General features: G+C 38.3%; 1 protein-coding gene across 1 annotated transcript in view; it reads right to left on the reverse strand.

Annotated features, from left to right (window-relative positions):
* Positions 1 to 18218, reverse strand: part of SPMIP2 (sperm microtubule inner protein 2) — a 129430-nt gene that overhangs the window by 87926 nt on the left and 23286 nt on the right. The window contains exon 2 of the mRNA XM_058550276.1: positions 2301 to 2533. Coding sequence (XP_058406259.1) covers positions 2301 to 2533 — 233 coding nt within the window. The remainder of the gene's footprint in view (positions 1 to 2300; positions 2534 to 18218) is intronic.

Raw genomic sequence — 18218 nt, forward strand, 5'->3', positions numbered from 1 at the left:
ATCACACTAAAGAAATTACCAGCTCCCTAGTGAGGAGGCATGTGAGTTAACGCCACAGACTCTCATGTATTATTTGTAAATAGGAGCTTGTTTCTGTGCATGGAGTTTATGTGTATGTATTAGCTCAAATGTCAATTCACACCAAGTCTTATTGATCGGAAGAAGCTGCCTGAAGCACTGGGTTGATAAGGAATCCAAGTCTGAGGCTAGACTCAAAAACTAATATTGCCCTCTGCCTTGGATATAGAGGGGAGCCATGCCTTGGGTGTGGAGGGGAAAATTAGCAGCCTCGACGACAAAACCTAGGCCTTAACCTGTGGGTAAATTATATATGGTTTTTTACTAATATGTATAGTCATTCTCAGTGAATCTTTTTATCTCATTATAAAGTTCTAAGACCAAGGAACCTTTTAAGATATTGTTTAAGATTGGTATCTGAGATAGGTAAATCCTTGAAAGTAATTACTGTGAAAATGCTAGGTTCAAGAAAGTGCACAGGTGATAAGCAATGGCCCCTACAGCTTGTGCCAAACAACACCAGCTTCTGAGTGTCCCAGAAGTTGGGGCAGAAAATCACTGTATGGCTCACACTCAATCCCGCAGGGGTTAAGAGGACCATGCTACCAAGCAGAGCAGTGATTTAAAATTGTCAGTGAAATATGACCAAAGGAAATGGAATAAACACCTTCCTGGAAGGCTAAGTCGTGGCTGACATCTCTTTTGGATTCCCAGCTTGCTTCAAAGACCAGGGAATGCTTGAATGCACTTCATTTGAGCAGACAAATGTGTTCTTAAGTTAAAGATGAAGAAGGAAGAGAAGCTATGCACAGTCAAGATGGGCAGACAGATTGAGGGCTGTGTACAAAAGCAGAGCATCACCCAAGGAGAAGCAACAAAGCAACGAAAGCTCTGGATGCTGTTCTAACCAGCTGCCTTGCTTTGGGGCTGTACCCTCCTTGCTGCGGGCCAGTTTTGAAATTGAACCAAATTTCTGATCTTAATCTTTATTGTCTAAGTGGAATAGGACACAGTTTAAGAATTCATTCTGAGCATTCATTCTGTTTAACTGACACTAAGTAACATTAAATACACAACCACAGTACTAGTAGCTGAAATTGGGTGTCAATCACTTGCCAGGCATCTTGCTCAGTGCGTTCCTTGTGTTCTCATATTAAATATGCACAACATAACAACAATAATATTAAACACATAGAGTGCTTGCTATGTGCCAGGCTCTGTTCCCAGCCCTGTACACACATTAGCTTATTTAGTGTTTACAGCAGCCGGATAGGGTAGATACTAAGATTCATAATAAAGAAACTGAAGCTCAGAGGTTAAGGAAATTGCCCAAAGCTGCTGAGAGCGAGTAGGTGGCAAAACTGGGGTAGAAATCCAGGTGATCTTATGAAGTAGGCACTCGATTCACTGTCGTGTGGAAGAGGAGGGAGTGGAGATGCAGAGAGGTGAACTCGTTAGCTCAAGGTCACAGAGCTAGACCTAACTCAGAGTCAGGATTTGAACCCACGTCTGTCTGACTTCAAAGACTGAGCTCCCAACCACTTTCCTACACTGTCATAGGCTGGGCCAGAAAAAGGTTTTTTCTTTTGTTAAGCTATACCATATGAGGCTAGACTATACTGCCTTAAGAATTTGAAGGAATCCGGTTATTGCATAACTGATACATGTCCAATTTTCAGATAATGCAAAGGCCTACCTGGGAAAAAAGTCTGAATTCTCAGATTTTACTTCTAAAATCAGCTGTGCTCTCTTCTGTTTCAGAAGAGACTTTATGGGCTTATGCCTGCATCCACATCAACGAAAGGAAATAAGACAGGTTTCTAAGAACCCTGAGTACATGCCCTGGATTACCTGATTTGAAGTCATTATCAACACAGTAGATTTAAGGATCTGGGACTCATTTCTTAGCTTTGTGGAAGATGTCCAGCTCAGGCTTCCTCTTTTACACCACCCACTCACAGAGCAGTGCTTAAATGGGGGAAGTGTGTGTGAATGTCACAGCATAAATGTGAATCTGAATGCATTCCAAAACTGAACACAAATGCCTTTGGATTACCCATGGCTTCATTTTACTTGCACATCTCCTCTCATGCTTTAAAGGGACAAAAAGGGAATGATGGTAGCAAGTACATTTATTCACACATTTATTTTTCTGCAAAACTCAAATCCCATTACTTCTCACTGACAGATCAAGAACATGACATTTCCTATGGAAGCAAACTCAGAAAGAATTCAAATCAGAAAACAAGACGCTATGAAGAGCATACATTTAAGAGCAATACCTTGACGTGAAAGCCAGTCTCAAGCCTTGTTTTGTTGATAAAATCATACTCTGGTATTCCCCAACCAATTTCGCCAACATACTCATGTTTATATTTTGCTGGGAAGCTTCTGTTTGTAGCAGGCCTCCATAAATATCTGAGATCTCCAGTTTTTTCTAATGCTGGACGTTTTTCTCCGACATAGGAAGCATGCTGGTGAACTTTAGGTAGATGATCCTTTATGTAATCTGGGCCTTAAAAAGACAGAAAAAAAAAGTACTTAAAAAAATCTCCACACGTTATTCTAAGATGCTTGTTATTTTAAATGGTGGAAATAATAGTAGCTAATGATTATATGGCATTTGCTATGTTCTAGGTGATGCTATAAGACTTTTAGTTATGTTAACTCAATTAATCCTTATAATAACTAAATGAGATAGGTAGTATTTTTGCCCCCAGTTTATAGGTGGGGAAAATGAGGCACAGAAAGATTGGTTACTTGTCTAGAGTCACAGCTAAGAAGCTCTTCATTCCCTGATGGGCCGTGTCCCAGGTTGGGCTCTCAATTGCCCCACTACACTGCTCGGTTTATAACCAACTTAATACAGACATGTCTTATAGACTAAAAGTCCTGACTCGTGCCACATTTGCAGGATGTAGGCCTTCAGACATTTCGGTGTTTTATCTAGATAGATAAAACACCGAAATGAGACTTAGAAAATTCCCCAAATGTATCAGAAGCAATTGGAAAATGGAGAAGACTGTCAGACGAGAAGGACAGCTTTTAACAGATGATGACCCAAGGCAGGGGTATTTAATAAACATTGGTATTTTAAATGTAAGAAAATGAACGAAAAGGAATCAGTGAATTGTGGAAGTGGGTAAAACAAGCAAAAATAAGAGAAGGTCTGGGAAAAGATCACTTAAATAAACTTGGTATTGAAAGTTGATGATGTGAAAGCATAAAGGGGAGCCAAGATTTTCGGGAAGAATGGTACTGATCAAAAATAGACAATGAGGGGCCGGCCCGGTGGCACAAGCCGTTAAGTGCGCACGCTCCACTGCAGCAGCCCGGGGTTTGCCGGTTCGGATCCCGGCGCGCACAGAGGCACCACTTGTCAAGCCATGCTGGCGTCCCATATAAAGTAGAGGAAGATGGGCAAGGATGTTAGCTCAGGGCTGGTCCTCCTCATACACACACACAAAATAGACAATGAGCTGCTGGCCCAGGAATAGTTTCAGAAAGCCCAGAACCAAGATGGGAAATGGGTGCAGGATTGTAAGGGAAGATTGGGGACACGAAGAAGGAACTTAATTCCTGTTACCAAAAGTTGACCAAAGACCTTGGAGGCAGAAGCTGTGCTGTGGTCATGATGTCACCTGGGCCCCTCCTGGTCCTGTGGCTGCTTTCCTTTTGCTCTGGATCAGGGATCTCAGTATTTGCAAGGAGCACAGATGGACCAGGGCTTTGACTTGGTCCTCCGATGGAATGGTCAATGTGGTAACAAGTATGTGCTTAGAAAAGTAATCTAAGCTTTCCAAGGAAGTTGAAAAGGTGAGAAAGCGCTCTTCAGACACGTGATTTTGGCAGAAGTTTTCACAGCTTCCTTATCACCATCACTCCCCATGATATGTTCAGTATTCACTGCGGCTAATTTCCCTTGATGAATACATTGTGGCTTCCATTTTGTTCGCTTCAGGTTTTCACTCAGATATAACTACTTTGGTAAAGTAGAGAATGGCCAGAGCATGAAAAACTGTTTTCTTTCCCAATATGACAGGGTGTTGAGGTCTCACCTACAAAACTCCTGTCAAAGGGAAATTTTTGCAATCTCCTCTAAACAGGATGAAATACAGAAGAACTGTATTAGTCTTGCTGACATTTCAGTGTATGTTCAAGCCAGTGTTTTCCCAAATGTTTCATCAAATGCTGCTCCCATGAGTGCACCACGAGATAGATGTGTGTGAGAGTGGGGGTGCTCCATAGTCAAATACATTTGGTAACACTGCTTGCTACATTTGCCTTTTAGATATTCACAGCAAATGAAAGCATATTACAAGTTCTGAGAAATTCTATGGTAAATAAACCTGTTTACAATTATGTAACCCAGCCTTTCCCAAACTTATTTAAACGTGGATCTTTCTTTCCCACTGGGTCACATATACGCATCCTAAAGACACCAACAGATTCGGGGAAATATTGATCCTCTGTGCAATGTTTTAGCTATCGTTAAAATTTTGTCATCAACACACACTGCTACAAATGTGAGAGCAGATATATATCTGTAGTTAGTTTCTTAGTCACTCTGTGGACTGCAATAAATTTTTTTTTTTTATAATTTTATTTATTCATTTTTTTCCCCCAAAGCCCCAGTAGATAGTTGTAAGTCATAGCTGCACATCCTTCTAGTTGCTGTACGTGGGACGCGGCCTCAGCATGGCCGGAGAAGCAGTGCGTCGGTGTTCGCCAGGGATCCGAACCCAGGCCTCCAGCAGCAGAGCGCATGCACTTAACCGCTAAGCCACAGGGCCTGCAATAAATTTTTTAAAAGAGCCATTACTTGACAGCTGAGTCAAAAGCACTTAGTTTTAGACAGTGTAGTGGAAAGTGCACGTGTTCTGCAAACCAAGAGTTTGGGGGTGGGGCGGGGGGGAATCTAATCAAGGTTCTCTGTGACTTTAGTCAAGTCACCAGACTTTTCATAAGCCCCACCTCCTCATCTGTGCTTTAGAAATAGTGTGATGCAATGTGGATGGCACAAGAGATTCCTGGGAAGACCCTGCCCTGGCCACACAGCTAACTCAGGCATCTACTAATGAAGCAGGGGCAGCTGGATGTCATAGTCCAAGGTGGACCCCACATCCAGAGCAGATCTCCTGTAGCCAGGCCGGTGTTTACCTAACCAAAAGGTCCACATAGCACTACCCAACCAGCAACATACAGAAATTTGGTTTCCCTAATGAGACAGTACCCCAGGTGTTTGACTTTATATAACTCATTTTTCCTCTCCCAAACTTCATCCTCCAGAGCCCTAGACTCTAGGTTGGATGTGATTCCCTGCTTAAAAGTAAAACTTCCAATTCATGTCCAATCTATGGTCTCTTTATTTGTCCTTTAACAATTATCATCTCTGTTCAACTACTATTGCTACATCCCTTAGGGCGTTTCTAGTTTTTTTCATCCTATGACGTTTCCTTTGATCCTTCATCCTCTTTCCCCAAACTCCAGATCTCATTTGCCAGCAACGAAGTTGGAAGTTCCTGGGTTAATAAAACCCTCACTTGTGCATCTTCTTCGGAGTTCTCTTTCACGCCTGAAGACCACCTCTACTGGGACAACTCATAGCTGTAATGCCTATTTAGAGCTGCCCAGCATCAGTCAATCTGTCCTAACTCTACCTCCACTATGATAGCCAACTTATGAAGGGAGAAGGAGATGTACTTCTATTAAAACCTGCACTAGGCTACATGGTTCCACATTTCTCCATCTTCCTGCCCTGGAAAAACTGTGATTTCTAGGATCTCACTTACCCTCTCCCCTGCATGCATGCCCAACATCATTTGCTCATTTTTGTCTGCAATTCTAAAGTTACAGTTAAGGATGTGGTTTTGAAGCTAAACTGCAGGTTCAAATCCTGCCTTTGTCTTATGCTGGCTTTGTGACCTAGGGAAAGTTATTCCTCCTCTGAGTTTTAGGCACGTCACCTATAAAATGAGAATAGTAATGCCTGTCTTGAAAGTTTGTTGGAAGGAGAGGAGAGAATCAATTTTATTTAAAGAAGTGCTTAAGTGCATTATTCACAATAGCCAAGACTTGGAAATAACCTAAATGTCCATCAAGGGATGAGTGGATAAAGAAGACATGATATATATATACACAATGGAATACTACCCAGCTATAAAAAAAAAAAGATGAAATCTTGCCATTTGCGACAACATTGATAGAACTTGAGGGTATTATGCTAAGTGAAATAAGTGAATCCGAGAAAGTCAAATACCATATGATCTCACTCACAAATAGAAGATAAAAACAACAATAACAACATCGAACAAACACATAGATACAGATTAGATTGGTGGTTACCAGAAGGGAAGAGGAGAGGGGGAAAGGGGTGATTGGGTAGATGTGTATGGTAATGGATGGTAATTACTCTTTGGGTGGTGAACATGATGTAGTCTATACAGAAATAAAAATATCAGGATGTACACCTGAAATTTATATAATGTTATAAACCAATGTGACCACAATAAATAAATTACCGAAAAAAGAATAAAAAGCTTAATTCAAAGAGAAATAAAATAAAATAAAGTTCACCTTTTTTTACATTTTCAAAAATAAAAAAATAAAAAATAAATACTTTTTCTTTAAAAAAAAAACAAAGAAGTGTTTAGCTGAGAACCTGGCACATAATATACAGCTAATATTATTATTAGTGTCTTTTCCTCCTTTTTGTTCGTTTTTTTAGTTTGATGCTTTGTCTTACCTATTACATTTTTTAAAATATATTTTAGGACCTTTCACTGATGAATGATTTATTCCTTATTGTGAATAAACTTTAAATCATTTCCTGAGAGCTCTTCTAGATCAGGAGTGGGCAAACTTTTCCTGTAAAGAGCCAGAGAGTAAATATTTTTGGCTCTTCGGGCCATACAATCTCTGTGTCAACTATTCGACTCTGCTGTGGTGTGGCAAAGGCAGCCATAGACAATACGTAAACAAAAGAGCATGGCTGTGTTCCAATAAAGCCGTATTTATGGACACTGAAATTGTAATTTCATGTAATTTTCTTGTGTTACAAAATACTGTTCTTCTTTTGCTTTTCCCCCCAACCGTTTGAAAATGTAAAAACCGTTCTTTGCTCACAACTACCACAAAAACAGGTGGCAGGACTAATGTGATCTAGGAGCCATAGTTTGCCAACTTCTGCTCTAGATGGTGGGAAGATGGCGGACACTGAGGAAGCAGATGCCACAGAGGCTGGAAGGAGCACAGACAGGGGAACTGGGGAGGTTTTCCAACAAACTTCATCTGTTGCCAACACTCGAAAAGGACCCAGCTATGGCATGTGTCAACAGAAAAAGAGAAAATTTCATCTCTGAGGCAAATGTCTCTTTCTGATCTTTTATCTGCACTTGTGTTGTTTCACTTCATTCATTCATTCATTTATTCTTTCACTGATTTATTTCTTCATTTATTCAACAAACATTGATTGAACTATATGTAAGGCACTGTTCTGACTGCTGGGCATATAGCAGGGAAGAAAGCAGAGAGCTTGCCTTCACGGAGCTTACATTTTAGTTGAGAGGCAGGCAATACAAGTTAACAGTCCTTCATTATCCTTCATCTGGATTGTCACAATAACCTCCCACCTAGTCTTGGCTCTAGTTTTTCTCCTTTGCAATCCATTCTTCACACAGCTGTCAAGAGTTATCTAAAATTCGTGTAAAATAACATATCTCCTCTTCTAAAAAACATGAGATGTTTTTTCCAGTGCCAATAAATTTTTTCATCCAGATTTCTTAGGATTACTGCCTAGCATCTTCATAATCTGACTCTAGCCTCCTTATTAATTCTTAGCTTCCTTTACTTTTTCTTGTTATCAAAATTCACCTTTCAAGGCTTACTGTGAGTGCTGCCTTTTCTGGAAAACATCCCCAATCCTCCCAAGTCAAAATTAGATACTCAGCATACTGCCTTCACAGTAGTTTCTTCTAATTTTATTTTCTTTTTTATATTATACTTCTTGAATCTTCTCTATAAGTAAGCTCCTAGAAGGTAAATGCTATATCTTATTTATTTCTGTAAACTTTAAAAAGAATTTTTTAAATTGAAATATACTTGATTTATAACATTGTGTATATTTAAAGTGTACAACATGTTGATTTGATACACTTATATATTGTAATATGATTGCCATTGCAGTGAGGATTAGCACCTCTATCATGTCACATAATTACCATTTCTTTTGTTTGTTTGTTTGTTTTTTGTTTTTTGTGAGGAAGACTGACCCTGGACTAACATCCATGCCCATCTTCCTCTACTTTATGTGGGACGCCGTCACAGCATGGCTCAACAAGCGGTGCGTCAGTGTGTGCCCGGGATCCGGACCAGCCAACCCCGGGCCCCTGCAGTAGAGCACGCACACTTAACCGCTTGTGCCACTGGGCTGGCCTCTACCATTTCTTTTTAATGGTTGGAATAACTAATATCTAGTCTCTTAGCAAGTTTGATGATTATAATACAATATTGTTGTCTATATTCATCATACTGTGCATTAGATCTCTAGGACTTATTTACCACTTGTTGCAAATTTGTTCCCTTAAACAACATCTCTCCTATCTCCCACCTCCCAGCCCTTTAACCACCATTTTTCTCTCTATTTTTACAAGTTTGGCTTTTTTTAGATTCCACATATAAGTGATATCATACAGTATTTGTCTTTCTCTGTCTGATTTATCTCACTTAGCATGATGTCGTCAAGGTCCATCCATGTTGTCGCAAATGGCAGGATGTCCTTCTTTCCCATGGCTGAATAATATTCCATCGTATATATATATATATAATCTCTGTAAACTCTTAATTGTCAGCACAGTGCTTTGAACATGGTAGGTCCTCAAGAAATTTGTGTCAAATGCTGAAGTGCTGAAGTGAATTGTCGAATAATGAATTAAGAAATTCCATCATAAGACTGAAAATATATAAAGTCATATCGAAAGAGAAGCAAGCACTTCCTTAAATATCTAAACAGCAATCTAACTTCCAGAACTGCCTTAAATCCTCCTATTCAGAACTTGATGATATGACACTTAAGGGTAAGGGCAGAGGAAGAATTGCTTTTCACAACATTTATTTGCTTATTTTTTATTGAGGTAACATTGGTTTATAACATTACATAAATTTCAGGTGTACATCATTATATTTCTATTTCTATTTCTATTTCTGTCTAGACTACAGCATGTTCACCACCCAAAGACTAATTACCATCCATTGCCATACACACACGCTCTATCACCCCTTTCTCCCTCCCCCTTTCCCCCTTTCCCTCTGGTAACCACCAATCTAATCTCTATATCTATGTGTTCACAAAATTTTTAATAGTGAGAGGCAGAGAGAAGGATGAGAGCTTGTAGTTATATTACTTCATTCTATAACATTGCCTCATGAGGCCAATTCTCCACTACAGTGACCAAAATGAAACATACCAAGGAAATAAATTTCTGAAAGAGCCAAATAAACATTAGGCAGAAACATCCTTGCTACATTTCTTTGTTCTTCTCTCAAACAACAAACCTCCTGTGGACAATCTGAAAGCATTAGGGTAGGCCTTCAAAGAACTCAAACTGCCTCCAATAAACTCATGGGATTATTGTGTCAATAAAGTAATTTATATGATAATTATGCATGGACTTACAAATTGGAATTCAGAGTTATGAAGAATTTGAGAATTCACTTGATATTTATGCATAGTTCAACCAATGGTTCTACTAATATTGATGGCACCCTATTGTGTGTCTGGCACTGGGTCAGTGTGAGCAAAAATTAATATGACACAGCCTCTGTTTTTCTGGTTTCTCAAATGCTATAGACTGAATGTTTGTGTCCCCCCAAAACTCATGTTAATTCCTAAGGCCCAATGTGATGGTATTTGGAGATGGGGCCTTGGGGAGGTGATTAGGTCATGAGGGTGGAGCCCTCATGAATGAGATTAGTGCCCTTATAAAAGATAACCCAGAGACCTCCCTCATCCCTTGTGTCATGTTAGGTTATAGTGAAAAAACAGCCGTCTATGAATCAGGAAGCAAGCTTTCACCAGACATGGCATCTGCTCCTCAGTAGTTGCCTTGATTTTGGACTCCCCAGCCTCCAGAACTGTGAGAAATAAATTTCTGTTGTTTATAAGTCACCTAGTCTATGGTATTCTATTACAGCAGCCCTGAACGGACTAGCACACCACACAATCCACAAAAGACCACGTTCACCTCCTATAGGAAACACTGTCTGCTCCCACGACAGACATTATTACTCATTGAAACTTTTAAGTCCAGTTTGACCAATGTTTCAAGTGCATGCTTAGGTTTCCTAGCTGTCTCCTGAGTGTGTGTCTTGTCTCTCTGCTTGTCAAGCCACCCCTTGTTAGCTCCCTCTAGAGACTTAAACTGTCTTCTATTTGCTTGGTAACTTCCATAGCATTCTGGAGCAGTGTGATACGGTAAGCAAATGCTTAGAATATTTGTTGAAAGAACGACTACTTTATCATCAAAGTTGTTGAAGTAATCCAAAAATATAAAATTCCGTGTTTTTCCTGGTAAGTACAGAAAGAAGGCAGGATCAAAAGTTTTGTAAACATTTCTGGGATTTTACTTGGAAAATAAAACTGGCAGATTCATTTTGACAAAACTTTGCAACCAGGTGATTCTCCACGTTTGTCTCACCTGAAGGGGAAATCTAAGTAGATAATAATAGTTTTCATTGTTTTGTCTTTTGGCTTGGAATTTTCCAAGTATAAATATGTGTAAAATAGTCAATTTTATTATAGAAACTCTACCATTCATGGAGATAGGCTCCAGAGGTACCCACGAAAAGGGATGTTAACAAGATCTATGTATGTAGAACTAACAGAAACCCATCAGAGTACTGCAAGTAACAGGAAATCCATTGCAAAATGGATTAAATAATAAAAAAAATTATTGTGTCATATAATAAGATCTCCGGAGGTAGGAGGAATCTGGGGTTGCTTAATTCAGTAGCTCAATGTTGTTTTCCAAAACACAGGTTCTTTCCATCTACGTGCCCTGCATCCTCAGTGTACCAGGTTGCCTTCAGGCAAGCTCCCCTTGAGGTTTCATGAAGGCTGTCACGTTCCAGGTATCATCTGCAAATACCATAATGCCCAAGAGGAGGTGTGTGTGTTTCATCAGCAGAGAAGCCTTTCCTAGAAAACTCTAGGGGAATTCCTCTCATTTTATTGGCCAGGACTGAGTCATTCATCTTCCCCTAAAACCAAGCACTGACAAGAAGATTGGGATTTCAATGACTGGCTTGTATGAATCAGAGTTTGATCTTGAGTCATGTGAGGGCAGGGTACACACCCAAACAAAATGGAGGCTCTCTAGAAAGGAAGAAGGGTGTACTAGCCTCTGGATTATCTGCTACAAACCAGAAAGGGAAACATTCCTCACAGAAAAAAAAGTCACACATACATAGTATTCAACTTTTTACTGCTTTACAATCTACTTTTAAGATCACATGAAATTATTTAAAGTCACTACTTTACTTTCCTTTGGTTCTTGATCATGTGCTAAACTATAATTCATTTGGTATTTATGCTATCAAGCTTGAGGATATGGCTTTATACTGAAACAATACAAACAAATTGAGGCAAGCCAGGGCTCCATCAGAACTCATCTTCACAAAAGGCAACAGAGAGAGAGAGCAGTTGTCTGTGTTCCTCTCTAGCCAAACTCTTGGATCTAAGCAGAGCTCAGCAAACTTTTCTGTAAATGGCCAGAGAGCAAATGTTTTAGGCTTTCGGACTGTACCATTTCTGCCACAACTCCAACCCAGCCATTGCAGTGCAAACGCAGCCATAGACAATATGTAAGCTAGTAAGTGCCTATGTTCCAATAAAACTTTATTTATGGACACTGAAACTAGAATTATATACGATTTTCACGTCACATAATATAATTCTTCTTTTAATTTTTTTCAACCATTTACAAAATTAGAGACCATTTTTAACTGCACAAAACCACGTGTCGAGCCAGATTTGGCTCACGGGCTGTAGTTTACTAACCCCTGATCTAGAGTATCTCATATTGGCCTTTTATCTTACACCTCTTCCATGTGTATTTTAGACAGGAAGCTTTCTCTATTTGTTAGAGTCAAATAGTTGATTACTTCACTGCAAAAATAAGTATTTCATTTAAATGCTCTATTTTACATGAAAGAGTTCACTTTTTATTGGTACAATAGGTCCCAGTAGAGAGCATTGCTTTATTCTACTTTGCCGGTGTTAATTTGGCCCCATCTCGTTTCTGACTTTGTGATCATTGGTTTTCTTATTATGAGAGTTTTGTAAGTGACCGGTGAGGAGATGTAAATACAATTAACCTGCCAGTGCAAATAAATAGAAAAGTGGAGTGGGAGACTAAATTATACAGATAGATTTGAAATAATAACATTAGGTAAGAATTACACTGGTTTTACCCACACTGGAAAGAGCTGAGAGCATATGCATTGCTCCATTAGTGCTCTGAGTAATGATGGTAATTACCACCTAATCCAAAGAGAAGAGCGTAGCTAACACTGGACTGGGTGGAAATCACTACCCGAGCTTCGGTGCTAGGGGTTGTAAAATGTACTGTTGACCTAACACCAGCTTTGCTCCAAAAACGGAAGAAAAGAAACTTACCACTTTAAATGTAGGCATTGATAGTAAGGCACATCACAATTACAGACAAGTTGAAATGTAATTTATTAAAATAACACTTTTTAGCCTAGATGAAACATGGCAATTTCCTTTTCTATTCCCTGGATAAACAGTCCATTGGGAAAGGATTGTCTATTTCTAAATGGCAGTAAATGACTTCAATTTAGACCAGGGCAATTTAGACTAGTAAGTGGTATTTCTCAATCTTGTAAATTACTTGATTCACAAGTAAAAATGGCTAAAAATGTGCTGTAAAAAAAAATGTGAACCTGCTATTTGGATCATTGAGAAATAGTTTACTGCAAAAAGCAAGTAAGCAGTAATCAACAGATAGGTATTCTTTACATTTTGTATCCTTTTATTATACCTTTACCCTTCTCTACTTAGCTAGCCAAGGGACTGGTTGTGCTCCCAGACAGTTAAGAGGATTGAAATAAAATGACTATTTATTCCACGAATGGATTTCACTGTGCTACAGCACTTGGCTTTTAAATGGATTTGCGAACAGTTGAAACACTAGACTCAAACCACATGAGAGCAGAGATTTATAAATTATAAATTAATTTAAATTTCCTTATCAGCCCATATCTGAATATCTTTACTTTACGGATCTATTTTTCCATCTCTATGAGCAAACATTTTCTTCTAGAATCAGCTTGGTATAATAGAAGAAGCACTCGGGGGGGAATGGCATTTGGGACTTTGGTCTTGGCCTTGCTGCCACTGGCTGAGAAGACTTGGGAAAGTTGCTTCATCTTCCTTGGTTAACCTCAATTTCTTCTCCTTTTTTTCCAGCAACTTTACTGAGGTGTAACTGACATACAATAAACTACATATTTAAAGTATAAAATTTGTTAAGTTTTACATATATGTACACACACGAACAGGGTTACCTGATAAAATACAGGATGCCCAATTAAATTTGAATTTCAGATAAATAATGAATACTTTTTTTTGTATAAGTATGTCCCAAACATTGCTTAGTGCACATTTGTACTGAAAAATATTCTTTATCTGAAATTCAAATTTAATTGGGAATTTTATATTTGTACTTGCTAAATCTGGTCACTCTATCCATGAAATATCACTACAATCAAGATAAAGAACATATCCATCACTCCCAAAAGTTTCCTCATGCCCCTTTGCAAATCCTCCCTTTTCCCACTCTGCCCTTTTCCCACACCCAGACAACAACTTATCTGCTTTCTGTAACTATAGATTAGTTTGCATTTTCTATAATTTTATATAAATGCATCACACAGTATGCATTCTCTTTTGTCTGGCTTCTTACAATAAGCATAATTATTTTGAGATCATCCTTATTATAACATGTACCAATAGTTTATTCCTTTTTATTGCTGTGTAGTATTTTATTATATGGATATGCAGCAATTTGTTTATCCATTTACCTATTGACAGACTTTTGGGTTGTTTTCAGGTTTTGGCTGTTACAAAAAGCTGCTATGAACATTTGTGTACAAATCTTTGTATGGACATATGCTTTCATTTCTCCTGGGTAAATACCTAGGGATGGAATGGCTAGATCATATGGCAGGTGCACTAACTTTTTAAGAAACTACCAAATTGCTTTCCAAAGTGGTTGTATCATTTTACATTCTCACCAGCAGTGTAGGAGGGTTCTACTTTCTCCACATCCATGCCAATACTTGGCAGAGTTGGTCTTAATTTTTGACATTCTAATAGCTGTGCAGTGGTATCTCATTGCAGTTTTAATTTGCACTTCTCTAATGACTAATTATGGGGGACATCTTGTGTTTATTTGTCTGTATATCTTCTTTGGTGAAGTGTCCAAATCTTTTGCCCATTTTTCAATTGTATTATTTTCTTATTGAGAGTTTTGCGTGAGTTCTGTATTCTGGATACAAGTCCTTCATTAATATGTACTTTGCAAACATTGTCTTCTAGTCTGTCCTTGTATTTTCATCCTCTTAACAGCGTCTTATGGAGGGTAGAAGTTTTTAATTTTGATAAAGACCAATTTACGCTGGGGGCCAGCCCTGTGGCGTAGTAGTTAAGTTCATGCGCTCTGCTTTGGTACCCTGGGGTTTGTAGGCATGGATCCCGGGTGAGGACCTATGCACTGCATATCAAGCTATGCTGTGGCAGGCGTCCCACATATAAAGTAAAGCAAGATGGGCACAGATATTAGCCCAGGGCCAATCTTCCTCAGCAAAAGGAGGAGGATTGGCAACAGATGTTAGCTCAGGGCTAATCTTCCTCACAAAAAAAAGAGACAGATTTACAAATTTGTTTTTTTGTGGATCATACTTCAGGTGTTGAAAAAAATCTTTGCCCAATGGAAGGTCACAAATATTTTCTCCTATGTTTTCTTTTAGAAGTTTTATAATTTTAGGTTTTTCATTTAGGTGTATGATCCATTTCAAGTCAATTTTTGTATACAATGAGAGATATGGATTGAAGTTCCATTTTTTGTGTGTGTGTATATGCAATTGTTCTAGCACCACTTGTTAAAAAGACTATCCTTTCTTTACTGAATTGCCTTTGCACCTTTGTTTTAGTGATACATATATATATATATATATACACACACGTATCATTAACTATATATGTCACTAAATATATATATATATACACACACACATACACACACACACACACACACTGTTAGTTAACTGGGTCCCTGTGTAAAATGTAATGTATTTCTTACTGTGGACTACAGTCAGGAAAGTTTGAAAGCCACTAATATAATGGTCACCGGAATTACTTTTTTCTTTCTCCTTTGGTCTCTTAATCATACTTATCACTTCTATACATTCAGTCCTTCCTACTTCTTCAATTTCCACTGTTCCTCTAAAACTTCATTTTCTGTGGAAGCATATTTATGATCACCTCAGGAAACCACTGTTTTCACTGCTTCTCCAATTTTTCCCTCTTCTCTCTGCTGTACAGGGAAATGATGGAACGCTTTATTCCCTCCCACCGAGTTTATAACACTCTCTCTGTGTAATTCACATTCTGCCCTTTCAATCAATATTTCTTGCGGCTTGCAATTGGTTTACAGCAAACCATTCCCTTTTTCATTTGTTTTTCTTTATTGGGGGGAGAGAAAAGAGTATGGTGTGGAGAAAAGAGAATGGACCATACTCCATCTGAATTCCATTTCATAATGGATTTTGTAACCTTCTTGAAAATACTTACTGTTTCTCAGGCTCATATTCTTTACCTGAAAAATGAAACCGTATCTAACAACCTCATACAATTGTTGTAAGAATTGAGAGACATTGTATGTAGCATATGTACACCATGTCTAGACATGCACCTGGCACATGATAGATCCCTGATGATAGCTCTTATCATACTGTGTACCTTCCAACCATTTCTATTTCCATCACCTTCTGCCATGCCCATACCTACTTCTATGCTAATGCTATTGTAGCCTATACGGTATTAGGCTGAGATGATTAAATGCAATGCCCTGAACTACTGTAGTGAGAAATGCTTAATGATGTTACACAGGTAGTATCATGGTGCCAAATAGATGGAGACCGGATCTAATTTTAGTGGTATTTTATTTTATTTATGTAGTCTTTTTAAATTTCAGGTGTACATCATTATATTTCGATTTCTATATAGATTACATCAGGTTCACCACCTAATTTTACTCTAAAAAAAGAAAAATTCTTCTTCCACAAAAGAAACCTTAAAATCTCCCTCCTCTTGTCAAGGTAGACAGAAAAATATTCCTCTCTAAAGAGAACACAGCTACTATAAATACTAACCATTCAGCTAAGAGGGCTGAAGCTGTAGCTCAAACTACCATTCCCCAGAACCTAAAAGCCAAAAACAACAATGCTCTGTGATTGCCAATGGGGACAGGAATATTCTAACTTAACCAGATAAGAAAATGTTGGGCACCGAAAAGAGATTCAAACTGGACCACTGTCTGTTTAAGAGTTATCACCTGTTGAGTCCATTGTGAAGAGGAACTGGAGATTGTCTGAAGCTACTCTATATTTGTTATGTTTTCTTCATTAGATATTAAAATAACCAAGGATCCATTCTATGAATTCCTAGATTCCTAGCCTAGGTAGACCCTACCCGATTATAAATAATTGAAATTCTGGCACTTACTATGGTTGTTCTATTTTTGCACTATATCACAATTTTAATAAATTTACTCATTTTTATTTATACACAGTAAGCTTCTAGCTGTTTTTACCATAATTAATTCATTATTATTCATCCTATTATAAAGGACGACCTGGTATAGAAGCTACAAGTCAAGAGTGTTTAAGTGATGCCTCATTCCAGAAACTTAGTTAAAAACCCATCAAATGGGATGTTTGGATAGTTGGATGTTCCAAGAAAATATTACTCTGACCTTTAACACGTCTAGAGCTGCTCTTTCCAATATAGTAGCCACTAACTGTAGGCAGCTATTAAGGACTTGTTAAGCACCTAGTTCAAATTGAAATGTGCTGTAAGTTGAAAATATGTATCAGATTTCAAAGACCTAGTACAAAAGGAAGAATGTAAAATATTTCATTCATTCATAACTTTCAATATTGATTGCATATTGAAATGATAACAATTTGGAAATATTGGATTAAATAACATATTATTCAAGTTATTTCACCTGTCAATTTTTAAATGTGGCTACTAGGAAATTTTGAATTATATATGTGGTTTGCATTATAATCCTACTGAACAGTGCTGGTCTAGAGTTTGTAAACTTGTGAAATTCTATGATACTTAAGCTGGTGGATAATTATAAATATGGCTCATGAAGATTGGGAAAACTTGTTGCAATGTTTGTCAGAGAGGGTGAGGTTTTTAGTGCACATAACTCGCTGAAGAGTCAGACACAAGCAGTCTAGAAGGGTCTACTCAGAAGACCAAAATGAAACTAATTTGAGCAATTGTGTTTATGCAGGGGAAAAGCTAGTGGCTGTAATGTGTGGCTAAGTGACCACGCCCTGTCAATGCAATGTAATGTTTAACTTGTTACTCATCCCTGAAACCTGCCCCCCAGGTTTCTACAGCTAATTGCTCACAGTTGGATACCTTTTAAAGTCAGATTACACTCCCTACAGGATATGTTGCACATGCTGACATCTCTCGAGTTTCTAAGTTTTCACTCCACGTAATACTCATTTTAGGTCATATTATGGCTTTGAACAAAATACTGAGCATGAAAGATGAATTGTAGGCAATACTAAGTGGTAACAAATAGAAATCCCCAGGATCTATGCTAGTTATGATCAAATAGATACAGAGGAACCTTAAAGACAGAAGCTTTTTAAGTCAGAGTGATCACATTCTGATAATAACGTATAAATTAAAAATATGTCAAGCATAGGTAGGCCAATCTCATGAAAGCATAGAAATTAGGGAGTCAGAACGGCAAACGATGATAGTGTCCACCCACCATAAAAAGAGTGCCAAGGGGCATGAAAAGATGCTCAACATCACTAATCATCAGGGAAATGCAAATCAAAACAACACTAAGATACCACCTCACGCCCTT

The sequence above is a fragment of the Diceros bicornis genome, chromosome 11 (genome assembly GCF_020826845.1).
Source record: "Diceros bicornis minor isolate mBicDic1 chromosome 11, mDicBic1.mat.cur, whole genome shotgun sequence".
NCBI lineage: Eukaryota > Metazoa > Chordata > Mammalia > Perissodactyla > Rhinocerotidae > Diceros > Diceros bicornis.